Genomic DNA, 23,373 nt, shown 5'->3' with positions numbered 1-23,373 from the left:
TTTGCAAGTAAACAGTCTTTTTGCCCTGATATTTCTGAAGACAGAGACAAAGCAGCAGAAACAGTAATCACTGGCGTCGTTGAATATGAATATGTCATAGCATTTAGCAACTGTAGGTAACTTTTGTCTTTTTTTCGCTCAAAATGATGAACTTCTTCAGATGAGGCCTGTGATTTCAATTCTACACCATTCCTCGTATTTCACCTTTGCAGGGTTGGATTCCACATTCTGCAAAACTCTGCAACTTGCACAAAGACTGATGCTGTTAGCAACCACTGCTAATTTTTATGGATATTAAATAAGTTGCAAATTCAAGCAAATAGTGACTGAACAATTGTGCTAGAGGAACTACCAATGGAAACTGAAATTCGCTTTACAAGTTATGGCTGCATCATGCCATGTTATCTGTTTACCAACGTGCCATCAACTAGAGCCCCTATTACATCATGTGTGTAAACTGTACACCTATGCTCCAGCACCTCAAACATGCATATCTGTAACTACAGGCTGGTTCACATAGACTTATTACACCATCCATGTGGGATATACCTGGCACTCATGCACAATAGAAGATAATAACGCGCAATATTCAAATAGGAGCAGCTGATCGCTTCTAAAGTCGCTCGTTCTACCGTGCGAAACACAAGGGGGAACCATATGACATATTGGAACGTCATTCGTTCAAATTATTTATGTAAGCTAAAGGTTCCTATTTAAAAGAAATTGTTTATCATCATTATTTATTAAGTAATTGTAATCTATTATGTAGGTTATTACTGTTCGGAATTACAGACTCAACAGTTAGTTTTGTATTACGACACTTGGTTACACAGGTACATGTATATCAAAATTTACATTTTACACATGGACGACCCACTTTTTTTTTTTTTTTTTTTTTTTTTTTTTTTTTTTTTTTTTTTTGAGATATTGCCCTGGCAGTGACAGTAAATCTTTGGATTAGGGCAGAAAAACAACGAAAACGAAAAGCCAGATGTTGCTGAGTTCGAACCTGGCTGAAAAGAAGGAACAAAGGCAGGGGATCGTAAAGAACCAAAACCTGAAGATCCACAAGAATTTCGGAACTTCATGAGGGTGGACATGGCCTGTTTCTAGGAGCTGCTGTCTATAATAGAAGATGGAATTAGCAAGAGTGACAGTGTCATGAGGGAGGCTCTCACCTTCTTGAGAGTAAGAATTAAAAAAGCTAAGGCATTACGATACAAACCTAAAATCACCATTTAACTATCTATCGCTTACGCCTTAGTTCCACAGCGATCACAGGGTCGGCATGGTTACAATGGAGTTGGCAAGGTTAATTTTTAGGCGTGGCCGGATGCCATTGCTGCCACTACCCCGTAACCCCCCCCCCCCCCCCTCCCCCAGGACGGAATCAGTGTACCCCAATTGTCTGTATCTAGTGTAAATTGTGAAACAGTGTGAACGTGTATCAAATGCCTGCAACATGTGTAACTGAGGTGGAACATGGGGAGCAGCCTGGTATTCACCTAGGGGGATGTGGAAAACCTTCTAAAAACCACATCCAGGTTGGCACGCACACTGACCCTCGTCGTCAATCTGCTGGGCAGATTCGATCCAGGGCTGGCGCACCTACCGGAGTCCAGGAAGCAGCGCGTTAGCGCTCTTGGCTACCCTACCCTTGCGAGTGAAAAATCACCACGTAAACATTAACGTACATTAAACGTATATTACTCAGAAAGAAACAACTGACCGATTGCCAACGTACCATATTATGATACAGTGGGTTGTATGGACACCTTTCCTCGCTGTATACCTGAATTAAGACGCTTAACACCTCTTTCCACAATTTCATTTCCATAATGCAAATTATTAAAAGAAAAAAAATGCTTTCATAAACAGCTAGTATTAGCCTCCTGGCATTAAAAAAAAACCCTGCATTTAAGAAAACCTATTTATTGGAAAAAAACACACAGAAAATCCCCAACACAAAAACTGAAAATAACTACTAGCCATCGAACAATAAGCAAATAACAAGCAGAAAGCACCTGGCTAACGTGTCTGCTAATTTTCGTAGTTTCGCCCATTCTATCATTAGATGGCTGTAGCGCTAGACCAGCACGCTTTGTGGCAAATCGTTGTGTAATACCTGCTTAAGGATATGTGCCTACTGTGTTGCACATGTGCATTCTGCTACCTCCATGGCAGGGGCATATATTTCTCCAGATACCTGGTGATCTAAAAAATTTGGCAATTTACAACATTTTTAAGAAATATTTGCAATGTGTAGTAGCAGCTAAAATCTTGGCCTTGTGTTATTTTGGTGTATTCTGCCTACATAAAAAAATTCTGGGGCAGGTTTCGACATGTCAGATTGGACCGTTCCCTTGTGGGTGTTGTTGTACGTAATATAATTCTGAATGACGGCAACTCTTAGAAGAACAATCAATATTTAATTGTATATTTTTAACATATGGATATTCATAATCTTAAATTTATATTATCATGAACTTCACAGCTCTCACTTATAACAATAAGTACAGTATTCAAGTTTTATTAATCACTTGTGTCTAGGCCCATAAATTTGTTGCTATATCCAACTGCACCTACAGACTCTTCTTCTTTATCATCATCTTCCTCCACTGAATCACCCTCACTTTTTTCTCCTGTATTTTCAAGACTAATCTGCTTCTCAGGTGTATCACTTTCTTCATCAGATGACTCAGTTCCATCCTTCAGCTCTGTGTTCTTCTCTTGTCCTTTTGCTTGAACCCAGTGCACAGTTTCAACATACTCATGGTTTTCCCATAATTCTAAAAGAAAGAAAAGTTACTCGTTACTTTAGAAATGACATTACTTACTATTGGAAATAGAACAGAACACAACGTTACAGATGAATAGTGGCTTAACATGCATAAAAATAGGTTAAAATACTATCAACCAATTGTAGAAAACTAAGTCCAGGCTAACAGCAACTGAAACAAAACAAGGGAATTACCACATATTATCTGATAGGGTCTACAGTTGAGAACTTCAGAAATATAGAGAACAGAAAAGAAGACTGACACAGTTCTGCAGCTATGAGAGGATGGAGATCACCCATTAACACACATGTTGGGTCAACATGACTTGTATGGCTTTTTTTTCTTTTTCTTCATTGGGTGTGATCACCTTTGTTGTCCAGCATCTACTTTTCTCCCAGTTTTAGCATAACAACCAACAGGGTATGTGAATGCAAGAAAATTTATGTGTTACACATAGGCAAAAAGGAATACAAACATCTCAAAAATGAGATCAACAGGAAGAGCAAAATGGCTAAGCAGGGATGGCTAGAGGACAAATGTAAGGATGTAGAGGCACATATAACTAGGGGTAAGATAGATACTGCCTACAGGAAAATTAAAGAGACCTTTGGAGAATAGAGAACCACTTGTATGAATATCAAGAGCTCAGATGAAAACCCAGTTCTAAGCAAAGAAGGGAAAGCAGAAAGGTGGAAGGAGTATATAGAGGGTCTATACAAGAGCGATGTTCTTGAGGACAATATTATAGAAATGGAAGAGAATGTATATGAAGATGAAATAGGAGATATGATACTGCGTGAAGAGAATGACAGAGCACTGAAAGACCTGAGTCGAAACAAGACCCCGGGAGTAGACAACATTCCATTAGAACTACTGACAGCCTTGGGAGAGGCAGTCCTGACAAAACTCTACCATGTGGTGAGCAAGATGCATGAGACAGGCGAAATACCTTCAGACTTCAAGAAGAATATAATAATTCCAATCCCAAAGATGTGAAAATTACCAAACAATTCGTTTATAAGCCACGGCTGCAAAATACTAACATGAATTCTTTACAGACGAATGGAAAAACTGGTAGACGGTTTGGATTCCGTATAAATGTTGGAACACGTGAGGCAATACTGACCTTATGACTTATCTTAGAAGAAAGATTAAGGAAAGGCAAACCTACGTTTCTAGCATTTGTAGACTTAGAGAAAGCTTTTGACAAGGTTGACTGGAATACTCTCTTTCAAATTCTGAAGGTGGTAGGGGTAAAATACAGGGAGCGAAAGGCTATTTACAATTTGTACAGAAACCAGATGGCAGTTATAAGAGTTGAGGGGCATGAAAGAGAAGCAGTGGTTGGGAAGGGTGTGAGACAGGGTTGTAGCCTATCCCCGATGTTATTCAGTCTGTATATTGAGCAAGCAGTAAAGGAAACAAAAGAAAAATTTGGAGTAGGTATTAAAATCCATGGAGAAGAAATAAAAACTTTGAGGTTCGCCAGTGACATTGTAATTCTGTCAGAGACAGCAAAGGACCTGGATGAGCAGCTGAACAGAATGGACAGTGTCTTGAAAGGAGGATATAAGATGAACATCAACAAAAGCAAAACGAGGATAATGGAATGTAGTCTAATAAAATTAGGTGATGCTGTGGGAATTAGATTAGGAAATGAGACGCTTAAAGTAGTAACTGAGTTTTACTATTTGGGGAGCAAAATAACTAATAATGGTCGAAGTAATGAGGATATAAAATGTAGACTGGCAATGGCAAGGAAAGCGTTTCTGAAGAAGAGAAATTTGTTAACATCGAGTATAGATTTAAGTGTCAGGAAGTTGTTTCTGAAAGTATTTGTATGGAGTGTAGCCATGTATGGAAGTGAAACATGGACAATAAATAGTCTGGACAAGAAGAGAATAGAAGCTTTCGAAATGTGGTGCTACAGAAGAATGATGAAGATTAGATGGGCAGATCACATAACTAATGAGGAGGTATTGAATAGAATTGGGGAGAAGAGAAATTTGTGGCCCAACTTGACTAGAAGAAGGAATTGGTTGGTACGACATATTCTGCAGCATCAAGGGATCACCAATTCAGTATTGGAAGGCAGCATGGAGAGTAAAAATCATAGAGGGAGACCAAGAGATGAATACAATAAACAGTTTCAGAAGGATGTAGGTTGCAGTAGGTACTGGGAGATGAAGAAGCTTGCACAGGATAGAGTAGCATGGAGAGCTGCATCAAACCAGTCTCAGGACTGAAGATCACAACAACAACAACAACAACAACAACAACAACAGGAAGATACAAGGTGACTTGGACAGGATTTATGATTGGTGTAAAGAATGGCAGCTAACTCTAAATATAGATAAATGTAAATTAATGCAGATGAATAGGAAAAAGAATCCTGTAATGTTTGAATACTCCATTAGTAGTGTAGTGCTTGACACAGTCACAGTCATGTAATGTTTGAATACTCCATTAGTAGTGTAGTGCTTGACACAGTCACGTCAATTAAATATTTAGGCGTAACATTGCAGAGTGATATAGAGTGGGACAAGCATGTAATGGCAGTTGTGGGGAAGGTGGATAGTCGTCTTCAGTTCATTGGTAGGATTTTAGGAAGATGTGGTTCATCTGTAAAGGAGACCACTTATAAAACACTAATTCGACCTATTCTTGAATACTGCTCGAGCGTTTGAGATCCCTATCAGGTGGGATTGAGGGAGGACATAGAAGCAATTCAGAGGCAGGCTGCTAGATTTGTTACTGGTAGGTTTGATCATCACGCGAGTGTTACAGAAATGCTTCAGGAACTCGGGTGGGAGTCTCTAGAGTAAAGGAGGCGTTCTTTTCGTGAATCACTACTGAGGAAATTTAGAGAACTAGCATTTGACGCTGACTGCAGTACAATTTTACTGCCGCCAACTTACATTTTGCGGAAAGACCACAAAGATAAGATAAGAGAGATTAGGGTTTGTACAGAGGCATATAGGCAGTCATTTTTCCCTCGTTCTGTTTGGGATTGGAACAGTGAGAGAAGATGCTAGTTGTGGTACGAGGTACCCTCCGCCACGCACCGTATGGTCGATTGCGGAGCGTGGATGTGGATGTGGATGTAGATGTAAAATGTGTAGATGAAGATCCAACACTGTTACTTAATTATTTCAAGAAAATTACTGTGTTGTTAAAAGTGAGGACACAATGTTTGGCAAACAGTCCATCTGAGGAAATTCAGAGGGTGATGACACTGTTGAATTATGGAAACCAATGAATGTGTTGTGTAGCAAGCAAGAGGTACACAACAAATACATTGAAAGGCCACCACCAGACAGGTGCAACCTCAACCTTTCATTTGGTACCTCTCAGTTCCATGCAGCAGCCTCCAGATGACACTCACATACCTGGACCTCTTTCTGCTTCTGCATCACGTTTCTGTGTGTCACACATGTCCGCCAAAAGTGTGGACAGCCAAAAAAGAGAGTGCTGCCAATCGTGGTAACATTGTACCTGCAGCCAGCTCAATATAGTTCCCACAAGGTTACTGTACATCTCGACTTAGCAGTCAATATTTACAGAGTAATGATGAAGAGTGTCTGCAATATTACTTTCAGACAAAGTGACAATATCAGACACTGCAAAGAGACAGCAAAGTTACCTAAATTTCACTGAATTAGTGACAGGACATCAAGGGCCATACATGAAACTGCACTAAAGTACCATTTTGTAACACATTCTTAACAGATGTTATTGGTTATTTCTAGGGAGAGGAAAAAATTGTTTTATTTTATGCCCATATTCAGTGCTACTTTGTTGCCTAATTCATTTTTTACACTTTCAATATTTTTTTCGTCAATTTCAATATTATTTCTTTACAACTGTATTGTTATTTTTTCCAAATAGCGTCCTTTTTTTTTTTTTTTTTTTTTTTTTTTTTTTTTTTTTTTTTTTTTAACCAAATTTGTTATTATTGTTCGCCAATTTTGCTGCAGTTTTATGGCAAATCTGGTGCAATTCTTCTGCCAAATGCAGTGCTATTTTTTGCCAAATTCAGTACTTTTTTTCTGAATACAGTGTTAATTTCTTACCAGAGTCGATTATATTTTTTGTCAAATATGGTGTTACTTCTTTGCCAAATTCAGAGTTTTTTTGTCAATGTTTCTGTTATTTTTGCTAATTTTGACATTTTTTCCGATTTTGGCAGTGTTTTTCAACATTGCATCGTAGTTTGTTACCCGGGAAATAAAATGTCATTTAAAGATTATGCATGAACCTTGGTTTCGAGGAAAAAGGAGGCCAAATGCATGTTTCAGCATTCAATAGCTACCAGTTAAAGTGACAAATTCCACAATATTTCATAAAAATCAATGGCTTTGGAATGTCTGCTGTAAATGGTGTAAAACTGACACAAGGAGTTAATGCAACCCTCCACTTCTAAAGTAATTCATGACAGTGAAGTAGTTTGTATGTGACAATCAGTTATATCGAATCAGCACAATAAGACGGGTTGACATGAAGACGTGACAGAATGGCAAAAAGATGCTACTGTGTTCGACATCCTAATGACAACATATTAACTGAAGCTGCTCCATTTGTTGATGTATCAATGCAGACTCCTCAACAAGGAAAGATGTATCACTCACAGACATGTAACACAGTAACAGTAGTCATAAAAAGACCCTAGCTGTTATGCCTCTTCACTTACTATCATTTTCAAATGCAACATGAATTGCTGCTGTCAGTGAAGGCAGGTACACCTCAACAAGTTTTCAAAGGAATATTACAGAGGAACTGCATGTAGTGGTCATATGCAGTCAGTTAATTGGCATAAGGCCACTGTTCACTGTGGCAAATACAGCTGTATGTCTTCACTGGGTGGACGATGTACAAACTAGAAAGTAACTGACTAGAGGCAGATAGTGTGTAGTCTCACAAGTTGAGATTTTGCCTATTTTCAAACTACACAAGTTTCGGAGGCATGAATAAACCAATGAGTTATTTATTCTGTGGTGTGTGGAGGGTGTAGTTCAAGCTGGAGGTTGTCGTGTGGCATTTTGGGGACATTTACATATCATATCTTATAGGCCTACCTGGATCAGAATTTAAAAAAGTGATAAGATGGCTCATTACTTACAAGACAGTACCATAGCAATAACCAATCAGAGTACAAGTTTGGTCACACCTTCTGTTCTGTGCACAGCTGTCATATTGATCTGCAGTCACAACTGCATATAACAATTGTGATCTGCGACATCATGTGAAATTTCTTCGAAAAGTGCTAAGACTATTAAGATGCTACAACGTGAACTCAGTACTACATGATAACGGGGGAAGCATAAATACTTTAAATAGAACTGCGTAGCTGCTGCTGTACTGGAGCCATATGGCGCTTTGGTGTAATGGCAAAATGATAACATCTGCTCCTTTCCTGCTGTAGATTACTTTGTTATTCTGACCCAGGTATAGGCCCACTCATTGAGGTTACTGTGAACATAAGCCAGGATGCTTATTTCAACACTGTAGGTGCCCAAGTGTAGCCCTTTCTTCTGTATCTTCATGATGAGTATGCTGTGTACCCTACTGTCTTCCAGTAAGTCAACAGCCATGTTCAAAGGGCTGCACACATACAATCCTGATTTGACAAACACTTAGCCAGCATATCTCATCTTGACCAGTCCATTAAATCACCCAGTCTTAATCCAATAGAAAATGTATTGTACCATTTGTAACAGTGGATGAAATGTATGAGCAACACTGCATGGTGAATTAAACAAAAAACATCACAACAGCCAAGTGGTGTTAAACCATAAGCATAAATGCGGACATCAGTTTAATGACACTCTTTGTCACCATTGCTATTATTGTTTAATATGAGCTGCACTTCATATGCTCACCACCGTTAAAATGTTATTTTAGGCTTTTTGAGAGAAACAGAGACATGCAAAACTGAGTTTACTTCCCCAATTCAAGTCACAAGCTTATTAGAAGTGGGCTCAGTGAATTCTCTACACTGTGTGAAATGTAAATTTTAAAGAATGCTCATGTGCTACAGTTTCACTTCATGCTATCTATCACTGCTGCCAATCTTTGTGATCTACAGTGTGTGGTGCAAAGTACATACATGAGTGGTGTACATAGTTGTTGCGACTGTATCATGTCAGATTTGAACATGAAAGTCTTTAAAATGAGCTATTACAAATCCCCTCATTCTGTTTCCATGTCACATCTCTGTCATAGCACATCATCTGCATGAAAAGTACATTTTCAGCACTTTACAAAATGCTTTCACTCCCACCTGCAATCACATCAACAACAGGTAACTCCCACTCTACACGTATTCAGTAGCTCATTTTACTTGTGTTAGTGTGGTGTAGTGACTTCGCTGGCTATTGGGTGACTTAACAAGTCGCCAGCCAATAACACTTCACTAATCAGAAATGAGCGATGTTTCCTTGATTATGATTAAGCATATTCTTTGAGACTCAGCATTTGAATTTAAAATGTTGACAATTGCTGTTGTTGCAGAATATAGTATATCGGATATACATGTAAAAAGATGAGACTTAGTTATAAGTGGCACGAAAAAAGGTGGTGGTTGGACCCCTTCCTCATGTATTGGTTCGGTACAAACACTATGCATCAACTGTCTTGTTTTACCATTATCACTGCAACCTAGCAGTAATTGTATCATAGTTCCGCAGTGAAGTTAAATGTTGCAACTTGTGTTGGCAATACCGATCGAGGATTACATCAGCATTCCCTCTCTCACATCTCTTCTCCCCACAATTGCCTAAAAGATTTCCTGCATTTCACCACCAACCGTGGTGCAAACCATCTGTCTTTTGAGCCATGAATTTATGGTGTAGAATTGCCAAAAACATCAAATCAGAGAATGTAAAATTGAAGTTCCACTGTATATGGAAAATACTATGTGCCTTACTCATAAAAGGTGAAATTGTTCAGAATCATTATTTTTGCCGATTACAAATGAATATTCCAAAGAACTGTCTCAAGTAGCAAAGCAGTTCTTTTTCTTGTTATACTGAACTAACTTTAGTTGTCAGTGGGATTCAGACAATGGGGAAATTACCTTTATGATGTATAGGATATGATATGCCCATTTAGTTTATAACTGATCCTTTTTTCTCCCCAATACCTACTGATTTAGAAATACATGTCTCTAAATCATGCAACTGTTACAAATATTTATAGAATCCTTACCTTTATTGTTGCTGTAGCCTGCTGGCCGCAGGCAAAGACATATTTTTCCATCAAGTGCCATACGTAACAGATGATTTGCTGCTCGATATGAATCGAGGCGTGATGTCCTTGCTGTGAAAAAACCACGTTTCTGAGCCCACCCTGAAACATGAAAAATAAGACCATAATGTAAGCAAGGAGTAATTCAGTCACATCTGTTAAAACCTTTAATAATACACTACTGAAAACAATTTTCATTTGCATCAAATTACATTGGTAGAATGAATTAACTACAGCCATTCACATAACAAAAACAGCAAAATTATGCAAACACAGCACTGTTTCATGTTTCGGTCTTGTCATTTTAGTTATTTTATTCTGTAACAACACAGCAAATTGCCAAAAGATATGACATTTCATGACATTCAATAAATAATAATGTAGCTGTAAAAGATTAATACAGAGCATGGACTATGAATGTAAATTGGAATTCACGGCTGTTAAAAAGCTGTATAGATCCATCTCATCTACCAGCCATTCAATATTTTCTTTTTTATAGGAGGAGTGCCAGGGATAGTTTTCAGGAGCACTGGTATATTGTAGTAGATTCTTACCATCACAGATGTCCATTGCAGACCACTCCTCATCTCCCTCAGGATGCTTGATTTGTAGTAAATGTGGTAAATCCATTCTCTCCCCAAGAAACTGAATTGCTGAATATGGTTCTCGGAGCTGAGCAATTGGGTAACTCCCCATTAGCACCTTAAAAGAACGAACATAAAGAAGTATTAAAGAAATTGAACTTCATCAAGCTCATTACTAAGTGAAGCATCTTCAAATGCAGTTAACTCTTGACAAGTTTGACAACAAGTAATTAAGGTACACACAGTTCAAGCAATTGATTATCATGGCAAAATGGAGAAATCAGGCAGAATTCTGGATATCAAATTACTGAATAGAGCCAGTCGTTACAGTTTACTGAAAACAAGCTATCCTGTGTTATACATACTAAGTTCAGAAAAAAGTTCAGTAATTAAACACACACACACACACACACACACACACACACACACACACACACAAACAGCAGACACTCTTGCTACAGCAACACGAAACAAAAGAAATTAATTCCACACATAAAAACGAATTGCAAGAATATATTTAGTATTAGCGAGTGTGCTTTGTACTTGAATCTACCATATAAGTGTAGAAGAATGTAAAGAATGGTGCAGCAAACAAAAACTGTAAGGAATGATAATAGTTAATACTGCTTACAAATGCAAGGTAAAGCATGAGAACTGTTCACGATCCCTAGCCCAAAATTGTAAGAAAAACTATTGGATTGGTGCATAAGTTTGTAGCATTCTGTAAGTTTAATGAACACAACACATATACATCACAGAGACTTTTAAGTCATCAATTTTCCTTGCCTATTTACAACAGTCTGCTGACATAGGATAACTTTTCAATTCAGTGACAGTAGAAATCACATGGTTTTGAGGTGAAGAACTCATTGAATCATGTTCGGAGCGCATTTTCATCAAGAAAGGAAACCCCAGAAGGTTGTTTAATAAGCGAAAATCTGAGGGTGAAAGATCAGGTGAATAAGGTGAATGGAGGAAGATTTCCCAACCCAACTCCTGTATAGTGCTTTTTGTCACTCTAGCACAATGTGCGCACGCCTTATCATGGAGCAACATCAACTCACAAGGTATTCCTAGTCATTGTTCTTGGATTGCTTCTGCAAGACATCTCAGCTGTTAACAATACAGGCCAGTAGTCATGCTCACATCTTGGTGAAACCATTTATAGTACAGCACACTGTCGCTGTCCCACCAGATGCATAACTATATTTTGTGGATGTGCACAGGTCGTTGTACAGGGAGTTGTTGCTTTGTTTTGTCTCAGCCATTCCTTTCTTTTCCTTATGCTAGCATAAAGATACGATTTCTTGTCACCAGTAGCAATACACGATAGGAATGGTTGGAGTTTTCACAAGCCAATTGATGGCAAGCAAGCAGAGATGCATATATGGCCACCTGCTGATGCGGTATGCACACACCCGATATTTGAATCTACCCTAGTACATGGAAATTTTGCACAATGGTGGAATGACCACAGTTCATCGCATTTGCCAGTTCTCATGTACAATGATGCAGATCATTTTGATTAATGTGTTTAAACTATCTTCATCAATCCCCAAAGGGCTTTCTGAATGTGGAGATTTACTAATGTCAAAATGAGAAAACCATTTTTTTTTGCCATGCTTTGTCCAATGCCATTATCATGTCCTAAGCCATTATCACCCAATACAGCACAAATTCTTCTGGCTGCTATTGAATTCAAACAATTCTGATTTCTCCATTTTCTAGTGTTCACAGCTCCAAATGACAATGTGACAACATGCAAACTCAAATAGCAACAGTGAAGTATAAATAAAAATGACAATTGATAAATAAGCCCACAGAATTTGGAATACCCACATGCAAAACAAAAACCCTCCATACTTATGCACCAACCTAATATATTGTTATGCTGGCTACTAACAATAATTTACAATAAAGACTTTATTGCAGTCACAATTGATGGTATTTAGCCTGTATCACTTGTAACTCCAAATGTACACAGTTTTTTATGAAACTGCCACTATTCTCCCAAAACATACATGTAATATCAGGACAAACAATATCTCTGTCGAAAAATGAATCCTTTAAAGCATCCTCCATCACCAATTGTCTTTCTGAACTAATCTAGAACAGCATGTTTCAATTTCACTCACCACTGCACTCAACACATCTCCTCGCCTTTAAAAACTATTCCTCAAACAATTTATTTTCCCCACACACCTTCTGAAAACTAGGCATGCTCACTGCCTCAGGCCTGCAGAAGTTCTTCAACTTCAGTTGTGTAAGACAGGTAATGTCATATGAGAGTGGCTGCTCAATAACTCTGAAGCTTATTGCTGCTGAAAAATCACTAAAAATTTCGTCTATGTCTTCGAACAATACTGTGATGAAAGATCCTTAATCAGTGTTTTGATTTGAAACATATTAAAGTGTCTCTGCATCTTGAGCAAGGCTTTATTCTATATACTTTTTCTGAATCGATGCCTGCTGAAATCTGAATGCCAGTAAATACTAACACACATCTTATAGTGAAGAAAATTAATGTCATTTTAACTTTACAGTCGGGGCTTTCAGGCTGCGACTGGCGCAGCCTCAAAACAGATTAGTTTTTTGACTTGCTTAAAAATTACAAAAATAAAGCCAAGTTCTGTTGCTTGTTTGGTGATATTGTGGTGAAGTGGCAGAGTACATATCAAAGATCTCAGGTTCGGTACGCGGTCAATCCTAGGATTTTTATCTGTCACTTGTCACTTTTTTCACCTCTTGCAATGTTTGCTGATGTGTAAAATGTTGAGTTGCACAGTAGTTTGGAATCCATGTTAAATAGTAAATGTTCCTGTAACTGGCTAAGTTGGTTCAAAGGCCAGAGGAAGACAGCAGCCAACAGGACTAAAGCACTTCAGTGTTCAAAAAAATCTTCAGGTTGATGACTGCTTGACTCATTTAGAAAATAAAGCTGTTTTGTTACTCGTAACAACAGTATTCACGTAGTGAGGTGTATCACTTCCACACTGTTTGAGGATTTCTTTGCACCACATGATACAATGTGCCATTTAATCCTCTAGTAATGAGTTTGGTACCAATAAAAGACAAAGATTTGCCATTTTAATGTGTTCTTGCTGACTTGTGTTAACTGCTGGTACAGAAAGTGTTAAGAACTTCTCTTTAGGGTGGCATGAAGTACCCTGGCCCTCATTTCCTGATTCCATAATTAGTAAAATTTTCCTCCGTAATATATGAAGGAAGTTAGCCTACTAAAGAGCAACACTCAGAATGAAGTTACTACTCACAAGCACTCTGTAAATTGTCTACATAGCATGGACATGTGAACAGCCTCCTCCTCCAAGTACTGAAGGTTTCTGTGGTATATTTTTATATAGGCTAGCATTAGTCTTCATGCTTTACATAAATTCAACATAAACACACAAGAGAAGTGATGAAACTACCAATAATTATTCTGGCACATATATAATGGTTGTGAATGTGCAGTCTCTGAAATTGTGCAGCCCAGCTAATTACAGCAAACTCTCGAATCTGATGATGGTCCATTCCAAGACTGTAAGTACTAGTTAATAGAGAGAATCTTGACATACAACTATGGAATTAAATCAACTTCATAAAATTTTAATAATGTATGAGTCCACTATCAACTTCTAACAATTTATTCAATTCAGAGTCAATTAGTGAAGCTCAGCACTCTGGAAGTTAAATTTTAGTGAAACATGTCTCTGATTTGGTCTGCATATTTTAAGTAAACATTTTTACTCTGGTGCAAGTTGCTAAACCTATATGTCCTCAACATCAATGATTGCAAATTGGCCTTGGCTGGTGGGAAAGTGAAGGTATCAGGAGTGAAATAAGGTACATTTAGTGCAATGTTGTATAAAACACCAAAAAGATGTTAATTATTGCGAAACTGTTTATTGTTTTTTTTTTTTTTTTTTTTCCTAGTCGAAGGGGATCATTGTTCATACTTACAGTGCAGGTCAGTCTGATTCAGTACTCATTTTTTTTTATAGAGAATGTATTGCAGTACACCTTGCAGGAGCGTACCAGTCACTTAAAGTAATATTCTGAACAAGAGATTTCCTTGTTTAAAACATAACCTCCAAATTTTAACAGAGGCAGTGCTTATGGCTCATACTGTTTAAGAGCATATCTTAATGGTGTTACCTTTAAACCACTGAAACTCAAAGATGGAAATTATTTACTGTACATTGTGACAAAATTAATGAATCTGTAGTCAGACTTTTTTGTCAGGTCTGAAAATATGTACAGTTCGTACAAATCTTAACTTGAATGAAGAAAACCATTGTGCCCATGAATTCATTTAGGAAAGGTATAACTCAAACACTTAAGGCAACCACCAGTAGCAAACTCTTATGAGGCCAATTTCTGTATTCTACCTAAGATTTTCATTACTTGGCACAAGTCTGTCTGTCTGGTGCAAGCCCGTGACTGGACTTTGGCCTGACTGCAAGTACGCTGCAGCCTTTCTATTTGTCATGGCACTAAGAGGAGGAAGGGGGTACACAAATATGCACAAAAGTAATTTTCTTTCATGCGAAAGACACGGTCAGCAATTAAAAATTCAAACAACAATTTTGCTTTATCTGAATGAGTGAGGAGAAACCCCAACAAAAGCATATGTTACACAATGTACTATATATGAGAGATAAACTTTTCCTTTGGGACATTATACACTTTTGTCTTCTTCAGCTCATGTTATAATCCATCAATTAAAAATAACCAATTTCTAGAAATTTAATATGATTGGATGGTTAAAAAATCTATTCACCAAGCAGTGGCAGCAGAAAACACAGGTAAAAGTTATAGAAATGTTCAAGCTTTTGGAGCCAGTGGCTCTTTGTTCTGGCAGAAGGGCTGGAGGGGAAAGAAGAGGGGTGAAAGGAAAGGACTGGTCAGATTTAGGAAATGGGGAGAGTTACAGAAAAGTCACGAGAACCCTGGGTTAAGGGAGACTTGTCGGATGTGACTTTTTCATAACTCTCCTGATTTCCTAAATCCCACCAGTCCTCTTTCTTTTCTGCTTCAACCCTTCTGCCAGAAGAAGAAACCACCGGCTCCAAAAGCTTGCACATTTTTGTAATGTTTGTTTGTGTTTCCTCCCGCCGCAGCTTCGTTAGAAGATATTTTATCCATCCAACTATACGATAATCTGTTATTCATCTCACTTCAACTAACACACACGTATATACACTGCCAAGTTGTTACTTCATTAGAATGTATTACTCGACTGGCACACATTACAATTCTCTCTCCCAAGTCATATTGTCTTCCCCTCAATATCTCCATTTGCCTGCACCTGTTATGGTTTCATATATTCCTGTTTCTTAACATTCTCTTTTCTTCATTATCTTCTTAAGAGGTTATTCTTTTCACTTCCTGCATACATTTCCCTCCCCATCAACCACATTCATAGGAAATTATACTTAGTTGAACTGTGAAAATAAGTTCAGTATCTTTAGAATGGTTTAAATGTAAATGCGAACATTTTTGGTTGTGCTTTACTACAACTTATTGATATCGAATGAAACAAAAAGTTTGCTGTTACCAGTCACTGTTTATTTATTACCACAATGTGTTTTGATGGTTTAAATATATGAAATGTATGAGTTCTGTTACGACTTTGGACTAACCAGTGATACTGTCTAGCGTAGAGAGAGAGAGAGAGAGAGAGAGAGAGAGAGAGAGAGAGAGAGAGAGAGAGAGAGAGAGAGTGGGGGGGGGGGGGGGAATTTTTCAGTGTGGAATAACACAACACATACCTGTCGTATTAAGACACATAAATTGACCTGATGATGGAAGTTTAAACCTTCAAACATGTTGTAATAAATAAACAGAGACAGGCAACAGTAAACTCATTGTTTGATTCAATAAAAATGGATTATTTTACACTACCCAGAGAAAGGAGTTGAGGCATGACAAATTGATGCTTTGAGTCTGCCTGTCAAGCATGCTCACAAGGCATAATTAGCATTGCATTGTAATCAAGAGGAAGAAATCTAAGTTCAAGTCTCAGACTGGTACACAGAACTTCACTGCCACATACAACTGTCGCGTCCCGGCACAGGTCCCGGATACCAATACAGAGTTGGGTGAGCCTGCGTGGTGCAATCGGTATGTTGACAACAATTATGGGTTTGTGGTTCCCTTTAACTAGACTTTATTATGGAGGTGAAAGGGAGTAGAATCTCCTGGACTGTCTAAGGACATATAGGAGGTGTAGATACATTAGACAATACTTTCAATAGGTAGCGGGTGTGAGGGGGAATTGGCAACACTGAACTGTCAAAACAGTAAGGTGAGATTTCTCCTTTATTGAACTAGTATCACAAAGGAAATGTGAGGTGTCAGACCCTTCCTCTTACTCTGTACACTTCTATAGATTCAGCCAGAATCTCCACTTTTCACTCTATGTCGGAAACGACTACTCACGAGAACTACCACCTTTGAATTCACTCTTCGTATAAATAATGGACCCTTGTCCTATCTCACAGGAGACCATCACCAGCCAGTGGCCTGTTCCTTCTATTGCTGAAACTAACTGTAGAGGCTACTTGAAGTAGAGACAAACTGTCCCTGTTCAAAACCATTCCAATGCAAAACTTCTACTTAGCTGACAGTTGTAGTTGCTTCGACCAGAGCATCACCGTTTTCTCGTAGTTGCAGTTCCTATAGACTCATCAGTAGCGGCTGCTACCTTCTCGATGCTGCCGGGCCTCGTCTGCTTTTGCCCTCTTCAACTTCTGCGATGACTCTGCTTCTTGCTGCTCGTGGATGCCAGTAATACCCATTTTGAAGGTCTGCCCTGCTCGGACGCAGCCCTCACATCCGCTTTCTTTAACTTATTTTTCAGTCTTCCTGGACATTTCGTCACTGTGAACCTATATTGGTTTCGATATGTCCGGCAGAGTCCGGGGCGGAAAGTTCCTTCTCGCCCTCCAAGGTGCGGGAGACGGGCTGTCCGTATCCTTGACGTGTTTACTAGCTTGGGCTATTTGTAATGTGTGACACTTTCCCTTCCCTGTCTGCGAAACTCCGGGTTTCGCTGCGCGGCGTCCACGTAGTATATACTGGCTGAACCTTTACATTATGTGTTGCTAAGAATAGCTATGTCATTTTGTTAATTAAATCCTATGGGGACCTGACACCTCCCCCCAAAAGTACATTAATGCGCACTACTCAAAGTGCTGTTAATACATCAAATTGTTACAATTATTACTATTTTTTTATCTGGAAGACAAACAACTTTACATCACAGTATTACCAAAAATTGTCCTTATATTACGCTGAAAGAAAATGACTACTTGCTATGTTCTATCGTCTATTCTTTATAAATACTCTGTCATCCGCATCTAGTGGATGCCTTTCATAGATTACTATTTCTTCGTCTCTGTCTCCTGATCTTACAGGTAGTCTAGATGTTTCAGTTGCATTAACTACAGTTGTTCTTACACAAATCGAGTGACAACAGCTCCCTCCTCCCTTCTCATCAAACAACTTCTTGTATAAATATTTACAACAATTACACTTCACACAACACAGAAATACAATGACTATGATAAGTAAACTTATACTTACATACGTAGTAATTAAATATGTTTGGACTCTTTTCTCTCCCTCTAATTCAATTTGTTCCTTGTCTATGAATTTACTAATTTCGTCCCGTTTTTTACCTGCTACTCTTAAATCATCTAGATTGGAAGTTTGGAAGTGATGTGCTTCAAAGGTAAATCAAATCTTATTTCCGACTCATTAATTTTTGTTTTCACTTCCTCACAACAATCTAAATTAATATCTACGTTAGGTATAATATCTTTCCTAGTATAATTCTTTGAATCACTTTGTCTGAATGGATGTGTGTCCCATATCCTTCACAATTCTTTTTGAATCTTATTATTCCTCTCCCACGAAGTTTTACGTCCTGTGACGGATGTGAACTGCATAAAATCGTCATGTCTTCCTCCTTCGGTACTATATACAATCATTCATTGCTACTTAACCAAGTCCATAAACTTTGTTCAAAGGAAATCATTTTCTTAACACAATCTGTGTATCTTGTAGTAACTTCACAGTCCTCTTGGTCATACATTGATATTAGGCCAAACGTCTGTTTACGTATTTTACTATTCTTATCTATTTCCTTTCATTCTAAATGCTCATGGATACCTTAGCATATAACTTTTTAGAGCTATCTAACAGTAAATATTCTTTTTCCAGCTGTATGTAAGTAAACTGTCCTGTGCCAGCCGTTACTTCCACGTGTAGTGATAACATCTTATATAGATTAAATTCCTTATTTTCAATTAGGGGTATATTAATCACATAACCTAATACATCCTTGGTTACAAATACATCCAGATCCATAACTTTTAAAAGTATATACCCATATTCTTCTACTAGAGGGATGGGAAATCTTATGTCTCTTAAGTTGTCATGAATTAATCTTAAATTCTGAACAATTGACACTGGATTCACAATAAGAGGTGCAAGGATACCCTTCTGTGCATGAACTATGGCACTTACTAATTGTTCATATTGCACACCTACCTCATTAAACAAGCCTTGCAACTGTAGGAGCTGCTCATTGATCGTCATGAATGCTGCCATCCGTCTCAAACAATGATCAGTTGTTTTCAATTAATAGGTGATAAATTGTTCCAGCTTGGCCATTCTGTTCTTGAGCAATTTGCTCATTCGAACTGATTGATTCTACCGTTCTACTTAGACCAGTCAGCGTGGCTCTGACTACAGCCAACCTTTATCGGGTGAATTTCTATGACATGGTCCACTTCTCCAAGCGCTTGAAAACAGTATGACCACCCCACACAGATTACAATCCAAATCCAAAATGTCACTGGTCTGGGCACCCTGCTGGGTCTGTACGCGAAATTTTATAACCTAATAATATGGCTTCAGCCTGTTAGCATGTACTTTTAATTATTGCTTTCTATGCGTTTTTAATACTACATTAGGCAAATCTACTTCCACTACTTCGTAGGGACCTCTAAATTGGGAATCTAGTTTCTTCGATTTCTCATGTCTTACGGTCTCGTCATGTACCAGCACTCTGTCACCTATCTTTTAAAGTTTCGGGAATTCTCTGTCTTGTCATAGTAAGCCTTGTTGGTTAATTTTGCCTCTTTTATTTTCTCTCGTGCTATCCTATGTGCTTCCTGCATTCTTGTTTTGAACTGGTCTACATAATTGTCATAATTGTACCCTATTGTGGCTGTCTCTTTCTGTAAGATTCCTGGTACATTCACAATTCTCCCAAATAGTAACTTGAATGGGGTGTACCCGGTGCTGCTATGAGGGGTAGTATTAAAAACAAATGTACTGTAAGGAATCCACTTATCCCAATTGCTGTGGTCCTCGTTTATAATGTGCCTTAAGTATTCCACTAGTGTTCAATGCATCCTTTCTAACGCTCCATTAGTCTGGGGACGAAAAGCAGTGGTCTGGATCTTTTTGATTCTCAATATTTTACATAATATCTTAAAAACTTGACTCAGAAAGTTTGATCCTTCATCTGTTAACAATAGTGATGGAATTCCAAATCGTAATATAATTTCTTCCACGAATTTCTCAGCTACTGTATCTGTGTCTTGCCTCTCCACTGGAATAGCTACTGTGAACTTACTCGAATCATTCTGAAATGTTAAAATATATCTATTACCTCCTGTTGTTACATCTAAAGGACCAACTACGTCCATAACACTTCCCAAACACAGTTTCTGCCATGTCTGTAACAACTAATGGCATCTTTATCTTACTCTGCGTAAACTTATTTCGCTGACATTAATCACGTGTTCTAATGTATTTCTTTAAATGTTCTAGAGTTCAGTGAATACCTTGGTGTCCACCTAGTGGATTATCATGTACCTCCTTCAAAATTTCGGCTTTCTGTTCCTCACTTAGCTCTGCCTCCTCTTCCTCTAACTCATTAGTCTCGGTTATCATTCTTATTAGCTCTTAGCTTTCCTTCGTATGTGCCTCTTTGTTACTTTGTTTCAGTCTGCTTAATGCATCTGCATTGGGGTTCAGTCGCCCTGGTTTATATATAACTTCGTATGAATACTCTTCTAGTTTTAGCCTCCATTTTAATAAATGCAATGATGGGTCTTTCACACTGAAAATCCAAGTTGGTGGCTTATGGTCTGTGACAATTGCAAATTTTCTCCCATATACAAATGGTCTGAATTGTTTTGTTGCCCATACTAATGCTAAACACTCTAGCTCAGTTGCTGAGTAATTCCTCTCTGCTTTATTTAATGATCTTGAAGCATATGCTATTGGCAAATCGCTTCCAATCTTCCCCTGAGATAAAACTGCTCCAATCGTGTCACCACTAGCATCTGTGGTAGTAACGAACGGTTTCTCAAAATCCGGATATTGTAATATGGGGGGATTGATTAACTTCTCTTTTAACTGTTCAAACGCATCTTGCTGCTGTCCTCCCCATTCATAACTTTCATTTCCATTCAGCAATTTGTGCAAGGGTGCTGCAATCTTACTGAAGTCCTTCAGAAATTTCCTATAGTAGCCTATGAATCCTAGGAATCCTTGTAACTCTTTTTTGGTTTTCGGTACTGGGAACTTCTTCACTTTTTATACATTCCTTTCATCCGGCTGTACCCCTCTGTCTCTGATTTTATGTCCAAGAAATACTACTTCTTCACGCAATAATTCACACTTAGCTGGCTGCAACTTTAGCCTGTGTTCCCTTAGTCGATCGAAAATTTCCCTCAATTTTTCATTGTGTTCCACCAATGAGCTTCCATAACAAATTATATCGTCTAAATACACCAAGCACTTGGTTCCTTGTAACCCCATTAGTGCAACATTCATTAATCTCTGAAATGTACTGGGTGCCCCTTTTAATCCCATTGGCAGTCTCTTGTACTAATAGTGCTCATAATTGGCACTGAAAGCTCTTTTCTCTCTGTCCCGAGGGTCCATTAATATCTTATGGTAGCCACTTGCTGAGTCTAACGTGTTAAAATACTTGGCCTTTCCTAACTGGTCCAGTGTTTCCAATATATTTGGTAATGGGAACGCTTCCCCTACTGAAATCTCATTTAACTTTCTGTAATCCGTCACCAACCTGTACTTCATTTGCCCACTAGCATCAATCTTCTTTGGAACTAACAATACTGGTGTGTTCCAGGGACTCTGACTTTCCACAATAATATCATCAGCCAACATTTTCTCTATATGTTCCCTCAATATCAGTTTCTGTGCTTCTGGAATCCAATATGGTCGAACATTGATAACTTAACCTTTATGCTCAGGCAGTATCGGAAAGGTATGCTTTACTGTTTCTGTAAAGGATAACCTGTCACCCTCTAAATGAAACACATCACACACAATTTCTGCAACTCATACTTTTCTTCTTCGTTTAAATGCTCCATTCGTAAAGCTTCTCGGACCTGTAAGCTGCGATTCCTATAACTTTTTGCCTGTTCGGCGCATCTTGCACTCTTCATACTGCGGCTTCATTGCATATCTTTTCTGCCACTAATTGTATGGAACTTAAATCACATTATTCCTCTCTTGTATTCAGCACACTAATGATACTCTTCCCTTGTACGTTTCATACTATCGCTTCTGGAACATAAATACCCTGTGTTATCTCTTGTTTCGGTACAATAATCTCTTCACCTTCTGAAATAGCTTCATGTCCCTTGACGCAAATTCTCATAACTTTCTCCTCCCTTGGTCCGATTGTTCCACTTCTGTCGCGACTTAAGCGCTCCTGGCTTTGCGTCATCCTGCCTGATGGCTGTCTCGGCTGGTTACTCTCACCGACGACACTCTAGTCCTTTAAATTTTTGTGGTGCGGCCTATAACATCGTTTCTTCCCACACTTTCCATTTGTCGGGTCCTTACCCTTCTGATGCGCATTTACCTCTCTCATGCTTTGTACTTCTCTTGGTTCCTTTGTTGCTTCCTCTTCGGGCACTGCTAATAATGGTGTTGTCCATCCATTTATTCCTAACTTTCTGTTTCTGTAATCAATGACTGCTCTTTGCTTTTGTAGAAAATCTCTGCCTACCAAAACATTATAAGGAACATCTGTTCCCTTGTTTAAAACGTGAAATGTGTGTTTCCCCAACACAGTTTCAACTATTCTCAAAGTTAATATCACAGTACCAAGTGTACTTACTGTACCATTTGTTACCCCTTTTAACCTCCGCCCTTGTGATCTGTTAACTGGTAACCCTGGGATCATAGCTTCTTCCATAATTAGACTAATATGTGCTCCTGTATCTATTAAAAACTTCAATCCTTTACCAATTTCTTTGCAATGAGTCGTCATAACATCGTTTTCTGCCTTGCAGTCTATCACCCTAACCATGGGCCATCTGATGGTGGTAACATGTGACTGCTCCATATCCCACCACCTTAGTTTCCCGAAACCACTTTCTTTTTTCCTAAGGTTACTCCTACTTTTTCCATACATTGGTATGCGGTATGTCCGTATTTATTACATATAAAACACTTGGGGGTCGGCAGTCCGTCGCCTTATGCCCACGTCTCTGACATTTCTCACAAGTTATAATTGTACTACACTTAGTATCTGTATGCCCCGACTCATCACAATTATAACAAAAATTCTGGAACCTCCTAGCTTCCTCTGCCCTAGTGGGTGTCTTTACCCATCATACTTTACTAATCATCTTCGGTTTCCTACATACTCTAGCAATGTGACCCTTCTTCCCACAATTATAGCATTTTGCTCCCGAGTTATTTCT

The 23,373-nt window shown here is 38.4% G+C and overlaps 1 protein-coding gene across 1 annotated transcript in view; it reads right to left on the bottom strand.

Annotated features, from left to right (window-relative positions):
- Positions 1-2,409: 2,409 nt before the first annotated feature.
- LOC126340542 (guanine nucleotide-binding protein-like 1) overlaps positions 2,410-23,373 on the bottom strand; it is a 55,766-nt gene continuing 34,802 nt past the window's right edge. The window contains exons 10-12 of the mRNA XM_050001698.1: positions 10,580-10,727; positions 9,987-10,127; positions 2,410-2,789 (exon numbers count right to left, since the gene is read on the bottom strand). Coding sequence (XP_049857655.1) covers positions 2,533-2,789; positions 9,987-10,127; positions 10,580-10,727 — 546 coding nt within the window. The 3' untranslated portion in view covers positions 2,410-2,532. The remainder of the gene's footprint in view (positions 2,790-9,986; positions 10,128-10,579; positions 10,728-23,373) is intronic.

The sequence above is a fragment of the Schistocerca gregaria genome, chromosome 1 (genome assembly GCF_023897955.1).
Source record: "Schistocerca gregaria isolate iqSchGreg1 chromosome 1, iqSchGreg1.2, whole genome shotgun sequence".
NCBI classification, from domain to species: Eukaryota; Metazoa; Arthropoda; class Insecta; order Orthoptera; family Acrididae; genus Schistocerca; species Schistocerca gregaria.
The sequence above is the reverse complement of the archived record's forward strand: the minus strand, read 5'-3'. Positions and strand labels throughout refer to the sequence as shown.